This window comes from Sarcophilus harrisii, chromosome 3 (assembly GCF_902635505.1).
Source record: "Sarcophilus harrisii chromosome 3, mSarHar1.11, whole genome shotgun sequence".
NCBI classification, from domain to species: domain Eukaryota; kingdom Metazoa; phylum Chordata; class Mammalia; order Dasyuromorphia; family Dasyuridae; genus Sarcophilus; species Sarcophilus harrisii.
This window is the reverse complement of record NC_045428.1, coordinates 415,680,351-415,698,708: the sequence shown is the minus strand read 5'-3', so window position 1 is coordinate 415,698,708 and position 18,358 is coordinate 415,680,351. Positions and strand designations below refer to the sequence as shown.

Sequence of the window (18,358 nt, the reverse complement as noted above, 5' to 3'; positions counted from 1 at the left end):
AGATAACTGAGAGTTAATATAATCTCCCAAAGTTCAGCTCTTGAAAGATATAAAATTTATCTAAAAGAGGTTAAGTTTCTGGCTCATCAGCAACACCTAAGATAAAGAATAGGAACATCTAGGGAAAACTTGGTGTGAGCTCTCTAAAAAAGAAGATGAATTAGGTTTAAAGGAAGTCAGGAAATAGCATAAAATTTCATTGGGAAGGAAACGCCCAGATTATATTATCCAAAGTGTATCTGATCAAAAAACCCAAAATGATAATCTCAACAAGGTTCATCTTTACCTAAAGATCTCTAGTGAAGAACAACCCACTACTTGATAAGTTAACTTGTTTCATTTTTGGACAGCTCTAAGAGTTCAGAACTATATTTGATTCTCATCATTTGTGGTAATTACGTTCTAAGTCACTAAGAACAATGATTTAGTGAATACTGAACCATTGCTCCTAGTTGAAGTATAGGGTTAGTTTTCTACAGGGCTCTGGTGCCAACAATTACTTTTGGCATTTTCTGGAGTAACCTCACATACAGATTGGTGAATTTTACTCTTCCTCTTATTATTCTTCTTCTTCTCCTCCTCCTTCATTAATGTACTGTATTGTTGATTCATTAACATTAAATTCATGGGCAATAAGACTATAATTTATGTCTGAACAAAACTTATCTACCAAACATATATTTTTTCTGTAAGGCATAGCATACCCTTCTTACTCCTAAGAACACTAGATAGCACTTCTACCCTATGTTTAGGGGTCACTTTAAACAGTGAAATTACCACAACAACCAACAAAAAACCCAAAACAAAACACAAAAATGTGACACTAAAAGACTGAAAAAGCCATTTGTTTACAAAATGAAATCTGAGACAAGAATGCAGAATGTCTCATTTGATCTCAGCTGGGAACTTGCCGTTTGGACAATTCAAAATTTTTGCATGTCTGCTTGTGTCTGCATGTATCTGCAAATGATCACAAAAGTGCTGCAAGTGTTGATTTTGGATTTAGAAATAAATTTTAGTGAATGGGTGAATTTGCAAATATGGAATTATGAATAATGAGCATTACATGAATTTCCTTAAGGAGCCTTAATCCTACTCTTAATAATTCCTCTCCTTTGCTCCTCCTCCTTCTTCTCTCTAGAATAAAATAGAACATGAATAGTATTCCTCTTCCATAAAAGAGCCCTTCAATGATCTATGAGCTACATCTATCATTTAGTATGGAACTCCAATGTTCAAGCCTGTATCCCAACTAACAGATGAGTTGGGTTTTTGTGCACTCCAAGGTTTCTAATATTCATTGAGATTTTCTAAGCATGGTTGCATAATTGTCTTGCCTATTTATATGTTTGGCCTTGGGCTCAGAGAAAAACCCAAGAGGAAACATTGTAGGCTAAACTAAATTCTAGTATTCTTATCTTTTCCTAACACATTTAGGTTTGGGATCTCTGAATTTCTCCATAGAATAAAAGAATAGGTCAGGGGAGACTTGGCTAGCACCACCACATTACCAACCTGCCAGTTATACCAATGTTCAGTAGGCAAATGAAGACGTTCTAGTATTATCTGTCTTAGAGTAATTGTTCAATATTTTCAGTCACATCCAACTCTCTGTGACCCCATTTTTGGGTTTTCATAAAAAAGATACTGGAGGGGTTGGCCATTTCCTTCTCATTTTACAGATGAGAAACTGAGGCAAATGGGATTAAGTGATTTGCCTAGGGTCACATGGCTATGAAGTATCTGGGGATAGATCTGAATTCATGAAAATGAGTCTTCCTGATTCCAAGCACAGTTCTCAATTCACTGTGCCACCCAGTTGCTCTTCAAAATAATGCTCTATTCCAAATTCAACCATTCTATTTGTAAAAACTTACTGGAGTTCCATCAGACCATTCCCATGACCCTTCGGATAATGGGTTTCTTTTATTAAATCCAATCCAGAACTGCCTTTCTTCTGTCCTGGAGTGGGAAAAGAAAACAAAAATACTCTGGTTTTTATTGCTGTAACTTAACTGAAATGTTAGAGAATCAGGAAAAAAAGATACTTTGAAATTTTATTGGCTAGAAAATATTCTTTTAGTGCTATTGGCACAATCAAAATTGAGACCTAGTCTGCCAATATTTATTAAGGAGTCAACTAATATATGATTCTGTGTCACAAACAGACAATTCAAACATAGTTGATACTTTAAATTTTACCTAATGAGGCTGGGCATTGTTTCGGCTTTTTACTTTGGGAGTTACCTTTGGTAAGGCAAAGTTATCTGTGGGAAATGTCAGCCCATTCTAAGAATACAGGATCATGAGTTAGAATATTTATGCATTCTAGTAAAAGTTGTTAACTAACAAGCATGGAGGCTTCATTCAGTTGACTAAACTCACAGTGTTCTCAGTCCCTCTCCATGTTGAAATATCCTTCTTTTGATATGGCTAAGTAAATCTCTTGTTGAATAATGACCTATGAATATGTAATTTTTTTTCCAATATGCAATGGAATCTACTAAAGGCCTACTTGTTAACTAGTTCAAAAGGGTTAAATGCGCAAGAGAACTTCCATTTAGGCTTGGAAGAGCACCCTTTTCCAAAGGGGCAATATTACTTACTATTTTACACATCTCCTTTGTTTGTTAGTCTTGCCAAAAGCTCCTACATCCTGTGGCAATTAATAGAGTTCACAGTATTTAATATGCGTTTCCAAGAAGGGTTTTTTGAAGGTAATGTACACATAAGTATTTTCACAGACACCTGCAAAAGTCTAAGCCTTAGTGGGTTATCTCCAGCATTCACCACTGGTTTTAACTCGGTGAGAAACTCCACACCCAATTATGTTCCTGCACATAAGGAAGGGTACAGATATGGCAAGCCAGAGAGGGCTCAATAAATCAAACAATAAAGACTAATTATACAATGAAGCAGCTCACTAAGATAATTTTCAGAGAATAATTTTGCAGCATTAAATATTTAAAAGATCCTGAAATCCTGACAGATGCTTTATTTTCTTTAGTGCCAAGGATAAAACTGTCTTGAAGCTATTGTTCTCAGATATTTGAGTTACTCAAGCTGGATGGTAAAAGATTAGATTAAAGTTCTTTAACCCGAGTTTCCTCTGGCCTTGCTATGATCATTTCCATAGTTAAACTTTAGAGTAAGGGTTACAGGAAGAAAAGAAAGTTGGACACTTCTCCAAATGTCATATGTCAAATCCAAATCATTTCTGCAACTAAGTTAGCAGCATTCCAGACTGTTTCCTTAATGGATTGAATTTTATCATGTTTACTGGTAAAAACAGTTCCTCTACTGTGTGACTCCCACTGACTTACTTAATGTTTCATTGTCCTAGACTATAAGTTGTAGGGCAGGTGCTGATTTCACTTGGTAAACCTTTCCTCACCAACAGTTCCCTATGTTAATGAAATCACAATTCTGGTCCCCAAAAAAGCAGTTCTTCAGGAGAAATATGGTACATACAAATATTCATATAACTGTCTTACTTTGTATTTGTTGTGGTGGTTATTTTTTAATTCACTCATATATAGGTATATTTTGCCTTTTTAATCTGTTAGCCTTCTTTCCAATGGATTGTCAGATTTTTATGGGCAGGACCAAATTTTTTGTCTTTTCTGTTTTTTGTCATCCTCTTCACATGAATTATATAATGCCCATCACCCAGAGCTTGCTCTAGCAACAAATGCTTGTTGACTTACAATCATGTTTTGAAGAGTTTGAGGCATTTCATGAGCACATAAAAACTCTGTGTTATTTCTAATTGTCTAATTTTGTACTGTTAAGACAATGAAGATGAAAGCTCCCTAGACTAAAGAGAAAGGAAAGAATCCAAAAACAAAATTAGGAACTTCTGTTCTTTGTCTTAGGAAGGATGACTGTTAATTAGTGAACTAGAGGATGCTGCCATTTTTTTTTGAGTCAGTGTCTGCTATTTGCCTTAAAGTAGAAGCCAGATTTTAACCCTTCCATGCCAAATAAATTTAGTTTTTACTCAAAAGGTATAAGGTCATCTTCAAGACTTGGTTAGTTAGGGACAGCAAGCACACTGCATAGAGTTTTGGTCCTTAAGTCAGATGGACCTGAATTCAAATCTGACCTCAGACACTTACTAGCTGTGTGATTCTGTGCAAGTCGCTTAAATCTAATTTCCTCAAGAAAAAAAAAAAAAGAGTTAGTTGGCTCAGAGGACTAAGAGCTGAGGCTATTGACATCACTTCCTAGTTGTCTTAGTAGAAAGGAACTTTACAAGGAGTTTTCTGATGCTTAGTACATGATTTGCAATGCAAGCAAGGGGGCTTCACTTAGTTGACTCAATTCAAGGTGTTCTCAATACCTTTCCATGTTGAATATCCTTCTCTTGCTATGGCTAAGTAAACCTCTTATTAATTGTTGAAAAATTCCAAATTTATAAGTGTTATCATTTTCCTCCCAATGTACAAGGTAAAATAACAAACCCAGAGCCAGGCTTTCAATTTCCACATAGATGCAAATTCCTAGAATACTTGGTGGAAGTTAGCATGACTGAAAGACTGAAAAGTCATTGGAGAAATTTTCACAATCAAATAATACATATTTACCAATTAAATTTTGTGAGTAAAAGCTCATTCACAAAATTCTCTTCCTCAATATGAGAAAAGCTTGCAAGATGTGCTCCAAAATCTTCACAAAATGCTTCAGCTTCTCTCCATGTTCTTTTCATCAACACTTTCTCACTATGGAATACCTGCATTATTTTTTAAAAAAAATTGGGCAACACCGATCATTCCAGGCACAAAATAGCAGGTAACCTATTTGTCAAAGATATATTAAATATTTAACCCTGATAAGGGGGAACTAATTGTGAGCCCAATTTGTAGAAATCTTCATGAGGGCTAGTTAGAGCTGAAGGAGAGAGGGCCTAAAGATTAAGAGTCTTAAAATATTAAATTCAGGGTTGAGATGGGAGAATATTGACTTTTCAAACTGAGGCATTACAGGGATGCTAAATCTTAGCTGAACAACCAAGTATAGTACCTGGTGGTACATACATTCCTAGGTTCTAAAACTGAAGATTGCAGGTTTATAACAATAGGATCATGTAACAAATGTATCTGCGATTATGTAAAAATTCCATGGGTGAAAAGGGATCACAGGTGGAAAAAGTTTTAAAAGTTCTGCTCTAGATTTCTACTTAATTGTTCTCATCATAGGGAATAGAACTGAATTGCCTTCTATAATATGTTAGGTAGTTTATGCTCAGAGGGCCCTATATTCTAGCACTACAGACTTTGACTTCTGAAGGCCATTTAAAGTTGGGAGTCTCTTTATCTGAACTCAATACACCAACCTGTCTTTGATACCAATCTAACAAACCTACCTGTCACCCCTCTGGACTTTCCCTATGCTAACCTTGAGGTAATGTGCGTTCCAACCTTTATACATCACATTTCCTGTTTTCATCTTTTAATTATAACTCAAAATGTAGCTCCTTCCTGATTCACTCTAATTCACAAAATATCTACCCTCACATAATAACAATTGCTATGTATACTTGTAGGATCAACAAAATGTTAACTGCTGTAATGCTTTCCATAATAGCTAGTCTAAGTAGTTCTTATTACATATATAAGGACATAGTTTGTGTAACTGCAAGTACTAGTCCTTACTCTGAGGAATGTAAACAGATCAATATTGCTTGCCATGGAATATATGCATGCATATACATGTTTATACAAAGTTACATTAATAAATTCTTTCTTCCTTGTTAGACTCTATATAATGAGAGTTTATCCCTTCATTCCCTATGAAATCTGAGTTAGCATTTCACATGTAGAATCCCACCCAGGATGGAAAAAAAAAATAAAATAAACATAAGTTCTCTACCAGGCTTTTGATTCCTTGCTTGAATTCAAGAGTATTTTCCTGGCATTTCTCTGCTTCCCCAAAAGGTAGCATAGTTTCTAGGATAGTGTTAAGTACTTAATAAATGCTGCTAAGTGACTCTGTCACTGGCTGAGTTACTGGCATGTGTCCCATAAGTGTTCATTTTCCCTGGTTTTTTAAAACTTTTGCTCTGAAAAGCAATATGTAGATTTCCTTTACCCCTCCCTGTAGGGGGCTGGAGCCCCGGAAAGGGTGAACTTGGATCTAAGACAGCAGGTGCTTGTAGTTAAGTATCTACTGGGTGGGAGATGGTGGTTCTCTAAGCACATACTTGATGTAATGTAATGATGGGGTCAATCTAGTTGGCGTATGCTTAGGGTAATGTGGTGATGTGACGTTCTGCAGCTGTGCATGCCCAGTGTGGTGTGGTGATGTAATCGTGCTGGGGTATTTAAGGGAGTCCCAGAGGCAGAGGGCTCTCTCAGCCACGGGGATCTCAGCCCCAGAGAAGGCTTCAGGCTCTAGACTCCATCTTTGACCAACTACATGGTGGCTACTCTCCTGCCTCCTTCATTTCACGCCCCCATCAAGCCCAGGGCCTCAGGCTGATTCCGGCCCCACCAGAGAGCTAGTCCGGATATTACACCAAGTTCTGAACAACTACTTGTTGACTCAATTAAGGCCCAAAGTGATTAAGCGATTTGTACCAAGCTACTCTACCAGCTAGTTTCAAACTCAGAATTTGAACTCAAGCCTTGTAATTTCCAACCTAATGCTTTTCCTCCATATCAGGTACACATACCACTAAATATACTAAATTAGGACCAATCACTGCAGCAATACTCTGGTACAGGTCTTGTCCATTTTCTTCCATAAATCCTTCTTTGGGATCAATGCAATACACAGTGCCTTTCACAGAGTAGGTGCTTAATGAATACTTGTTGACTTGTTGATTTGACAAGAGATCTTCTTCTAAGCCTTTTAACATTACCAGTACACATATGCACACAAACAAAAATCTAAAAAATGTAAATAAAGAGGGTAGAACCTTCAGGCTTCTGAGAAAATTTAAAGGTTACCCTTAATAAAGAATAAGCTCTTTTGAAGTTGAATTATTTAATTTTTTATCTTCATAACCCCAACACCTATCACAGTATTTGCTTCATAGTATATGTTTAATAAATGCTTATTGAGTGATTAAACAGTGTAAAATTATACTGACCTATAATAAGGCTTCAATTAACTTACATATAATAAAAAATCAATCTATTCTCATTTTCAGGTATTTTCTACTCTTTTTCTTATATTTCCTTGAATCTTATCAATATAAGTTATACTGTTTGGGGCCCCAGGATTAATTACATACTTATAGTCTTTAGGGAAATTCTGAATTTGATTTTGTAGCCCACACAATAATACCAATTCACATGTATGGAGCATTTCACATCTACAACGAATTTTATATGCATGATGTCATCTGATTGTAAATGACTCCAGGAATGAATTCCTTCTGAATTTGTATTAATCACTTAGATCTTCAGGAAACATAGATGAAAGGAACTCAAATGTGAACTGAATTAATAATCCTAACAAGATCTTTCTTTCACCTTGTAGCAACTGGTGAGACTGGGTTTTGATTCCCACCCCAATACACAAGGATGAAAAGGCCATCTCTCTTCATGCTCAGTCTCTTTCCGTATTGTCACTGGTTGCTTGCATAGGGACATTGCTTTAAATTTCTTGCAGTCTTTGACTTCCCAGAAACCAGGGGGATTCCTTCCCCGAATAACTACACAGCCTCCACTGTAGCCTAAAAACCAGAAAACAAGCAGATTTAACATCAGACAACATCATTTTGTGCTCAGGTGAAACATCTCAGTAGTGATAAATAACTGACATCCTGTAATAAAATACCGAGACAATAACAATAAAAATGCAAAAATAAAGGCACTCATTGGCATGATTGCCTCATTTCCATTCCTCTCTGGTGAATTAAGATTGAAAATTCTAAGAGAGAAGAAAGAATTTGGCACTTAGTCTCTTTCAAGCAGGAAACTCAGACACTGGTCTAAATATATATGGCAGTCACAGAAAATAAAGGATTGTTTTTAGTTGTCCTCCAAATATCTGCCTTTTAGGATTGCACATACTTAACCTATATCAGATTGCTTGCTGTCTTGGGGAAGGGGAGGCAAGAGAGGGAGGGAGAAAATTTTAGAATACAAGGTTTTATAAAAATGAATATTGAAAATTATCTTTGCATGTATTTGGGAAAAAATAAAATAACATTTTAAAATATCAACAAAAATGAAAAGAAAGCTATGTTTAAATGTGATTTGAAAAAATATTAATTGTGAAAACTTCCAACTCTCACAAATATCTGCCATTTTGAAATTGAACTACTTTCAAAGTTCAAATCAAGTATCATTTACATGAGGTGTTTCTTGATTTATCCTTAATCTGTCAGTGAGCACCTGAAACTGCTTTATGTGTATATATTATATACACATATATATATATATTATATATGTATACACACACACACATAGCATGTGTGTGTGTATGTTGTTTCTTCTGATAGAGTGTAAGCTCCCTGAGGGTATCATCTGTGTTGTTTTAGTCTTTGTTTTCCCAACGCCTAGCATAGTGTCTGGCACATATAACAAATGGTAACAAATGACTGGTTTCTATTGCATGGCCATGACCAACCTTTTGGAATCTCTTAACCATTCTAAATATTATCAGGGTTGTCCCTGCTTGATTTAAGAAGAGAAAGAAGGGCTGTAGGGCCCTCCTCTGAGAAGACTTAACCAAGGAAGTATGGCATGGTAGGGGGAAAAAATACCAGAAAGCAAGTTTTAATCCTAGCCCTGTTGCTACTTATGTCATTTCACTTCTGCAGAGCTCAGTTTTATTTGTAAAATAAATATTTGGATGACCTCAAACAGTCTTCCTAACTCTTACCATCAATCACAGAATTTTAACTAGTAGAAACCCTAATAGGTCTAGTCCAAATTTTCTATTTTATCAATGTAGAAACTGAAGCTGAGACTTGACCAAGATAGTATTTTAATAAAGATCTTTTGATTCCAAAGCTAGCATTGGAATATTCCTCTATATTTCACCATCTCAAGAATTTATGAGTTCTCAGTTGCTAATATTGCCAAGAAAAGCACAAATGGAGTGAGGAAGAGTTATTCATGAATGAAACAACTGAACTACAAATTGTAACATCAAAAAAGTATTTTGCACCTCTCTAAAACACAAGTATTTTTATATTGGGTAATTGATGATGTAGTAGATAAAGCTCTGACTTGAAAACCGGAAGATTCAAATCTAGCCTCACCTACTTATTAGCTGTGTGATCCTGGGAAAGTCACTTAATTCTGTTTGCCTCAATTTCCTCATCTATAAAATGAGGTAGAGAAGGAAATGATAAACCACTCTAGTATCTTTGCAAATAAAACCTCAGATGAAGTCATGGAGAGTTGTACATGACTGAAGAACAGCAATAGAATTTCTTTTGTTACAGTTATTTATGCAATTTATATATTAATTAAAGTTCTTCAAAGTCAGAGACTATGCTTATTCTAAACAACTTCCCCCAATATTTAACACAACAAGGCATATCTGCAGAATTAGGGTGCAATACAGAGAAGTGACAAATCCACTCTGTTGTTATATTTCTTAAGTTTCAAATGGGTTCTATTCCATGGGTATATTTGCAGGTTGGCTGTTCATAAAAAGAAATACATTCACCCAAAGAAACAATATTATAAATGGCAGCTAGATTCAAATTTCCTTTCTCCATTCCTCCACTCTCTTCCTGGAATGGCCTACATTTGAGTATCCTTTTTTGAATTTCAACTCATCTTTTAAAGAACAATTAAACTGCCATGTCTTCCATGGCAATTCTAACTAGAAAGGCTTTTTCTCCTCCTTGAATCCCTATAACACTTAAAATAAAGACAAAATAAACCTCTTGAAAGGCACTGATCATATTCTTTTATTATTTATATCACTATTTAATATTTGCATACTTGTTTAATCTTATTGGATTGTAAGATCCTTTGTGAAGGTAGAAATTACGTCTAACACATCTTTATGTATGCCATAATGCCTAGCACAAGACACTGAATATAGTAGGCACTTAAGTAATGTTAATCAAATTAAATAATCAATTAAAATGATGAATATACTTTTAAGCTTTAATTTAGCATAAGTGCTAAGAACTTACCAAGAAAAACATTTGAAAGTTTAATTATTTTAATTTTTAAAATGTTAATATATTCATTTTGTCTTGGTATTTCCAGTACTTAGCATAGTGGCCAATACAAAATAAGTGCTTTTCTGCTTATTGATGGATTTGATAAGGTCTTGGATGTGTTGGCAAAAATCCCAGTCATGTCCCTGAGGTTAAATTTCCCTTATAAATTTGTCCATGGCTCATGTCATCTTTGCTAAATCCCTTTGGGTCAGTCTACCATGGCACTCTGCCTCCTGGTGTCTTTCTCTCCCCCCTTTCCCCAAGTCTCTCTTCTCAATTCCTACCTTCTTCATGATGTCTCTTCTCTCAATCTCTATTATGTCTTATGGTGTCTTTCTTCTTGGTATAGCTAAATCATTAAATATGCTGCCAGCTAAGGGCTACCCCAACCTCACAGAGGGTTCTCTTTCTCCTGGCTAATTGTGAGTTCCACTAGGAACTTGTCTTTTCTATCATTAATTATTAAAACTCTTCTTGCTATGTGCTGTCCCAACTCTATTTCATATTTACCACTCCTGGTATTGTATCTCATTTTGTCTGTTACCTCTTCTCCTAAATAAATCTACCTTTTGCCAAAAAAAATCTTCACATGACTGAACCCCAACAATTTGAAAACCGACAAGTCACATAATTTGCTACATCAACCACCTGAGATTGACTGAGGTAGACAGATTTGTGAGAAGGGGAAGTTCTAAGCCAGATGCTGATGCCACTATTTTCTTATGTATATTCTCATTTCAAAATTTATGACCTTTCTTTTTCTTGATTAGGATTCATTATCTATACTATTCATATTTATTGGTCATGATTAAGTTCACAAATAGAATAAGGAGAGGGGAAATCAGTAAAGAAAGGGATTAGAGAGGGGGTAAAGTGAAGAAGGAAGACAGAAATGGAGAAGGGAGGAGGAGAAAAGTTTTCTAGGTAAGAATCAGAAGAAAAGAAAAAAGAAAGATAGTCAAAGATGTGGAAAAGAGATTATCTGAGGTGGAATCAACTAAAATGTAGAAAACAGAGGAAATAGTTGACCTTGTAACATACATGATATTCCTAGAGTGTAAAGAGATGGTGAGATGATATGAAAGAGAAGTTGCATTAGACAATTTGCTATGTCCCATAATTCAATGTTAATATCTACTCAAAACATCTTGATCAGTAGGCAAAGGGAACTGGAGGATCTCATCTCAACATTTAGAGAATTTTAGAGCAGGAAATGGTCCTAGAGATTATTTAATTACACCTGTTTTTACATACAAGAAAATGGGCATTAGAGAGAAAGGATAACTCACACAATGTCACACAGCTAACAGAAGAACTGAGACTAGAACTCAAGTATCTAATCACCTACTCCAGTTCTTTACCCACTGAACCTTGCTATCTCTCTAGATGCCAAGCCCTCAGTGTGAGCAATTAGAAAGGAGAGGTGATAAGTATATTGTCAGCCAAAAAATTTCTATGTATAGGGAATTTATAACATGAGGTTTCTTCACTTAGAGTATACTGCCTAAAATACACTCCCTAGCTAGATTGTAGGTCTTATGGGGAAAGCTGGGCTGTTGTAGATATATCTTCAATTTCATTATGATGCTGGGACTTTATAGTAGAAAAGTCTTGCTTACATATTGGAAGAAAAAAAAACCCTAGAGTTTTTGCAGAGCTTGGAATCAGCAAATTTAAAATGTAACATACTTTTTTTTTGTTAGTCTTGCATTTTGTTTTACTTTTTTCTGTAAGACAGTGATTAAATAGCTTTGGTTTTAGACACTGTGGAAATCCAACTCATCTTCATTAGTGAAGAAAGGAGATGTTTGTAAACCACTATGAAGATGAAAAATGCTGTATGAGTGTTATTGGTATTTTAAAGTGGTTAACTTAATGGAACATTTGACCTAAATTTTAGAGACTCAGCCCCTAAAGAAGCTATAAAGGGGTATAATAAAAGGAGGCAGGGCTAAGGGAGATACAAACAGAATTTACAATCCTATATCATGGTGACACTTGCAAAGCTAAATAAGAAGCATAGCAGGTAATAAGTAAAAAAATCATGAAAGTTTCTTTTCTTAGTGTAAGGGCTATTTCTTAAGTTTGGTAACTCCCTCAAAAAAAAATCTATGGAAGTTTGGACTTCACTTTGTAATGCTATATTAGAAGTTGCATCCATAGTTTTCATTCAGTTCCCTTTATCTTCCTCCCCTTCCTCTCCTGCCCCCCACAAAGATACTCAACAAAGATAAGAGGAGAGGGACAGAAAATATCACATATGTAGGAATGAAGTACATTTTAGTCAATTTGAAAAGTTAAAACATAAAGCTGGGTAAGCTTATTCTATGTCCTAACTGTGTTTTCTATTTATATGCATAACTACAAGGCAGAAAGTTTGCTCTTCCCATAGGCCATCACTCACATGCTGTAATGTGAGAGTTATCAGTTAAAATGACTTCTTTGTTAGAGCATAGTTTATGGAAAGTCTTTGTTTAAAAGAGAATGTATTTTTGGGAAAGACAAAATATTAACTCATCAAGAAAATAACACATACAGCTCTCTGGTTCTCCTCTTAAATGCCAGGGGATTTGGAACATAGGAAAGATTGTTTTGATGATGCTAAATAGTTGGGAAGATCCTGGACCATAGGAGTTCCAAGGGAAAGTTAGTCTGGGCCAGGCACTACTATACTAAAGATTTGGGAAGCTGAGTCAAACATGAGGAAAATGATTGCTTAGGTACAGGAACTTGGGTGTCGCTCAGTGGACAAAAAGAAGGTCAAACATCAAACAGACTGGATTCTACTCCTGACTCTGCCACTAACTAGCAAGGTAACCTTGATGTTGCATCCTGCTGAAGAAGGAAAGGAAAACCTCCAAAATTCATTCCAAGTCTATTGGTTAGTTGCACAATGCTCCTTGACCATTTTGTGGGTTCTGCCTAGGATTATATTTGGGTTTGGGTCTACATGGACTTTTATCAGATTACAGGCTCCCTAATACCTGAGTCTGGGAGACAAATTACATGGGAAACCCAAAGAATCTTGCCCAAAGTATAGAGCCTAACAAATGCCTTCCACGAACACCACAGAGAATCCTTGGCAAAGTCATCTGCCCTAATCAAGGTTGCATGGTACCAGACTTTCCTTTTAAAGTGGACATAATCCCTTGGCTAACCATGATGCTTGAACAAGCACAAGATCACGAGGAGGAAATCCAGGCATGAACATGATCTCTGTGCTCATCATTTTCTATCAATTAGCACAATCAATGTACATCATCACGTTACCTGTAAGGATCTACTGATGAATCATCTTTCTCCAAAGCCAACAATCACTTCATTTTTCATTGGTGATCCAGATAACCATCTTGGTAAATGCCATCAGATTGCAAGTTTAAAAACTCTCTGAGGGAAATTCAAGCTGTGTCTTCTTTGAACTCTAGCATCTGTCACAGCTCTTGGCTACTCACTGACAAACAGACATACTTTTATCAATTCTGGAAGCTTTCATCGTTTCTCATAAGTATGCATCTCCTTGAAGGTCCCTTCATTGCTTCCCATTTTGTTCACATTTTTTAATCACACAGTGACAATTCTGCAGAAAGGCCTTTACATTCTTTGTCTTGGCTTCTCTCTTCATCTAGTATTTTTCAATCTTTTTCTTCATTTACTTTTCTAGAGATTGTCAAGAACTTTCCCTTTGAGATTAATCTCTATTTCTAGATGGGGAACAACTGAAGTAAGAAACTTTCCCTGAGCCCCCAGATCCCACCCTTTGCCACATTAAGTCTTAAAAAAAAAAGCTATCCTCACTACTGAATCCATGACTGCCTACCATATATCCTCCAAGGACCAACTGAAATTTTGAAAATCTATTTATCCATTACAGTTGTTTTGTGGTAACTCTCTGGCATTATAGTTTGTTCCTTTTTGATTCCAGAAAGAAATTCCATCCTTTGCTGGTGAATAAAGATGGCAAATCCAAGTGAACCTACAACACTGTAAGCTTTTCTTGATGGTAAGAATCATGTTTTATTTATCTTTATATCACTCTGGGCTTTGCATCTAGGAGACACGATATAGGAATGCCTTGCATTATATTACTCTAATCAAAATGATTTCACAGTGATAATTCACATACTCATAGACTTTAGAGGTAGAAGTTCAATCCCTTTATTTTTCAAATGAGAATATTATGAGAATTGAGAATATTATGATCTAAATGTAGATATTACACAGTCATACAGGTGGTAACAGAGATGAGCTTAGGTCTCTATTAAAAATATTATAATAAAATGTGACCATAATGTGGTAATGCATGTTATATGATTTGGACAATCAGAGAGCCAGTAACCATCTGAATTTATGGTTCTTTTGTGTTGTTTTGCAAAGCTTTGTGCTTTTGCAAACCCAGGTTACAATACTGCATGTAAAGATTTATTGAATGAGTGAATGAAATGCAGAAAATTTGTATTTATCATTATGAAGTTATTTTTAGGAATATTTTAGTAGCTTCTTTGAAACTTTTAATCTGCTTCATAATAAGGAGTGTTAATCCCTGAAGTGCTCAAGTGAATTGTGAAAGCTATCTCACAAGATGGAGACAGTGTTCTAAAGACTGAGTGAAGGTCGGCTGTGCCCCAGGGTCAGGATTCTTTCTCTAGAGATTGTGGTGTTGTACCACAGTTCCTTTTTAATGTCCTGACCCAGTTTCTCTAATTGTCTAAATAATACTAGGTGACGTAGTGGGCAGAGGAAGACATCGTCATGAATTCATATTTGATCTCAGACCTGTGTGACTCTGGGCAAGTCATTCAATTCTGTTTGCCTCAATTTCCTCATCTGTAAAATGAGCTGGATAAGAAAATGGCAAACCACTCTGGTTTCTCTGCCAAGAAAATCTTAAATAGTATCACAGAATCAGACACGACTAAAGAAGAACAACAATGTTATTTGCCAATATGATAAAGTTTTGAGACTCCTCATCATTCTGATCATTATCCTCTGTGTGTGCTCATTTGTCAATATTCATCTTAAAATATGGCTTTCAGATCTTTCTAGTTATTTGTGCTTCCTCTTTCACAAATTATCTTGCATTTACTAATCTGCATATATTCCCCAGTTAATTTTAATCTCTTTGAGGGCAAGAATTGTTTTTATTTTATTTTTGTATTCTGAGTCACTTGCACAGTGCCTTGTACTCTGGAGGTATTTAATTAAGGCTTGCTGAATTGAACTGAGTTAAACTGTGAGCTCTATGGAAGGAAGTGCCATTTTTGTCTTTTTTTGCATCTTCAGTGCTTCAGTGCTGGGCACAATTTGTTCTTGTTATTCAGTCATTTCAGTCATGTCTATCTCTTTGTGAGTCCAGTGGCGTTTTCTTGGCAAAGGGTAGTTTGCCATTTCCTCATCTATTTCATTTTACAGATATGGAAATAGAAGCAAACAGGATTAAGTGGCTAGTCCAGAATCACACAACTATTATGTGTGTGAGACCATATTTGAACTTAGGAAGATGAATCTTCTTAACTTCAGGCCCAGTATTCTATCCACTGTGCTATTTAGCTGCCTGGCACATAGTAGGTGCTTAATATGCATATCGTAGGGGCTTACTATCAACTAAAAGTCATTTGACTTTTGAAGAATATTGCATGGTAGTTATCTTCCTGATTATAGACATACATAGCAGTTGAGGGTATGCTGGATTTAGAGTTAGCTGACCTGGGTTTGTATCCCAGGTTACTATGGGATACATAGTATCCCATACTATGTTATTATGTGACCTTATGCAAGGTCACATAGCTGTGACTTTGTTACTATGTGACCTTATGCAAGTCACTTAACCTAATTCCTAACTCCTAATTCCTCATCTATAAAAAGATCTGTGTGGATCAAAAGGCTTTTAAAGCCCCTTCCACTTCTAAATCTATGATCCTATAACCCTATTAATATAGTCAAAGATGAATTGGAGGTTCTTTTTTCTTTTTGTGACAGTACATTACACTAATGACTCATTTAATATGGAGTCAACTAATGAATTTTTTTCACAAGAAAAATGTGAAAGTGTAGTTTCCCTCATCCTGTACCTGCATGACTAATTTTGTGTGAATCCCAAATATAGAACTTTAAATTTATACCTTTGAAATTTCATCTTGTTAGATGTGGGTTGACATTCCAGTTTCCCGAATTTTTTTTTTAAATCCTTATTCTGTCACAGATTTCTTCTAAGCTTCAGGTCACCCACAGTTTGACAAGCATACTACACTTGTCTTTATCCAAAATGCAAATAAAAATATTGAAAAGAAACAGACCAAAGGAGCAGAGTTCCTGCAGACCCACTTCTTGACTGACATCCATTCACCATTGATCTGTAGTGAACTACAGATTGTCCTGATGCTTCCAGCTGGAGATTACTCTTTTCCTAGTCTCTTATGCCTCTTGTACTTGGCTTTGACTCTAATTTTCTTATTCTTTAAAAAACATTTTAATGTTTCAAAACATATCTCATTCTGATTTATATTATGGCTTTTTGTCACATTCCACTATTTGAATATTTGTCAATTAGAATGGAGAAAATATAATTTTTCCTCTTTGTTTCTATAGCCCCTAAATCCTAGAATCTTAGAGCTGAAGGGGTTATGGTTCACCATCTGTACTTAGATAGGAATCATGTCTGACAATATCCCTAAAAGGACATTCAACACTGAGTTGAAAACCTACAGTGATTTGTTACAGTCATAGTCACTTATTATTATTACAGGAATCTAGAACCTACTATTTCCTGAGGCAGTTTTTTAGACTTTAGAAATCTAATCTAAGTTTTATCTCAAAATGAACAGAAATCTGTTTGTAATTTTTAAGTAATTGTTTCTTTTTCAGCTTTATGGGGCCAGAAAAGTATAGTTGCCCTTCCACAGGAAAATCCTTCAGGTATCTGAAGACAGCTACCATGTTTCTCTAAGTCCCCTTTTTCTCCAGTACCTTTAACATGCCCACTACCTTTAAATTCTTCCTTCTTTCTTCCATTCATTTCCTCCTTCCTTCCTTCTTTCTTCCATTCATTTTCTTCCTTCCTTCCTTCTTTCTTCCATTCATTTTCTTCCTTCCTTCCTTCTTTCTTCCATTCATTTTCTTCCTTCCTTCCTTCCTTCCTTCCTTCTTCCTTCTTCCCCTTCCTTTCATTTACTAAACAAATACTATATTTAAGGTATTCTGCTAGCAACTATAGAAAGATAAAAAGATGATACTAAACACTACATGTGGGACTTTATTTGACCATAGATCTTTCTGACTTCACGCACAATGCCATTTAACTGCCAAATACTGCTGCAGGTACTTACTGGTTGTATAACCCTGAATAAGTTAATTAATCTCTCTCAGCCTCAGTTCTTCTCTGTAAAATGAGGGTCCTAATAGCAATTATTTCATAAGATTGTTATGAAGAGAAAATGTGATTTTGTATATACATATATGTGATATCTACATTTAAATATAAAATGCTTTACAAACCTTAAAGCATTATATGAGGAGTTCTTAATCCTTTTTTGGTGTCATGGACCTCTTTGGCAGTTTGAGAAAAAGCCTAATGATACATTCACAGAATTATGTTTTTAAATGCACAAAATCAAAAATATAGGATTACAAGAGAAAGCAAAAATATTGAAATGATTACTGAAAGGTTAAAAAAACGGTTCAGTGATCTCAGCGATAATACTCATTAAGTACTATGTAAACATTAGCTATTAGTATAATTAAATGTTTCACTTGTTCTAGTGAATGCACTTATGTCTGTCTGGCATACAGTTGCCCATTTCTTGGCACCATTGGGTGCATATCTTTATATACACTTGATATATACTCATTGGGATAAAGAGAACTGTTCTGAGAACCCTAGAATCTGCAGTTCCAAAACATGTTTGAAAAGGACACAGTTATTATACGGTGAATGCAAAACAGGCTACATTTCAAAAATCTTCCTTTTTTCTCTAGTCAGATAATAGGTAACTTCCAATTTTGGTCACAAAATGCTCTTTGGCATTGTCTTACCTGACCTATTCCTTCCTGTTACAGACAAAGCACAATTTTGTTTTAAAGGTCCAAATCATGAAATGCATTTAAACTTCTAATCATTGGCTGCACTGTAACTAAGGAAGACCTTAATTGTAATCACATGTTTTAATCAATACTATTAATTAATATGGATCTGAAATATTTCTCCTGGTCAATGACCTGCATTTT

At 35.5% G+C, this 18,358-nt stretch overlaps 1 protein-coding gene across 2 annotated transcripts in view; it reads right to left on the bottom strand.

The window, feature by feature from the left end:
- PLA2R1 (phospholipase A2 receptor 1) overlaps positions 1-18,358 on the bottom strand; it is a 151,723-nt gene that overhangs the window by 35,340 nt on the left and 98,025 nt on the right. For both annotated transcript variants that reach the window (XM_023499238.2, XM_031960589.1), the window contains exons 12-14: positions 7,479-7,681; positions 4,587-4,732; positions 1,878-1,962 (exon numbers count right to left, since the gene is read on the bottom strand). In XM_023499238.2, the coding sequence (XP_023355006.1) occupies positions 1,878-1,962; positions 4,587-4,732; positions 7,479-7,681 (434 nt within the window). The remainder of the gene's footprint in view (positions 1-1,877; positions 1,963-4,586; positions 4,733-7,478; positions 7,682-18,358) is intronic.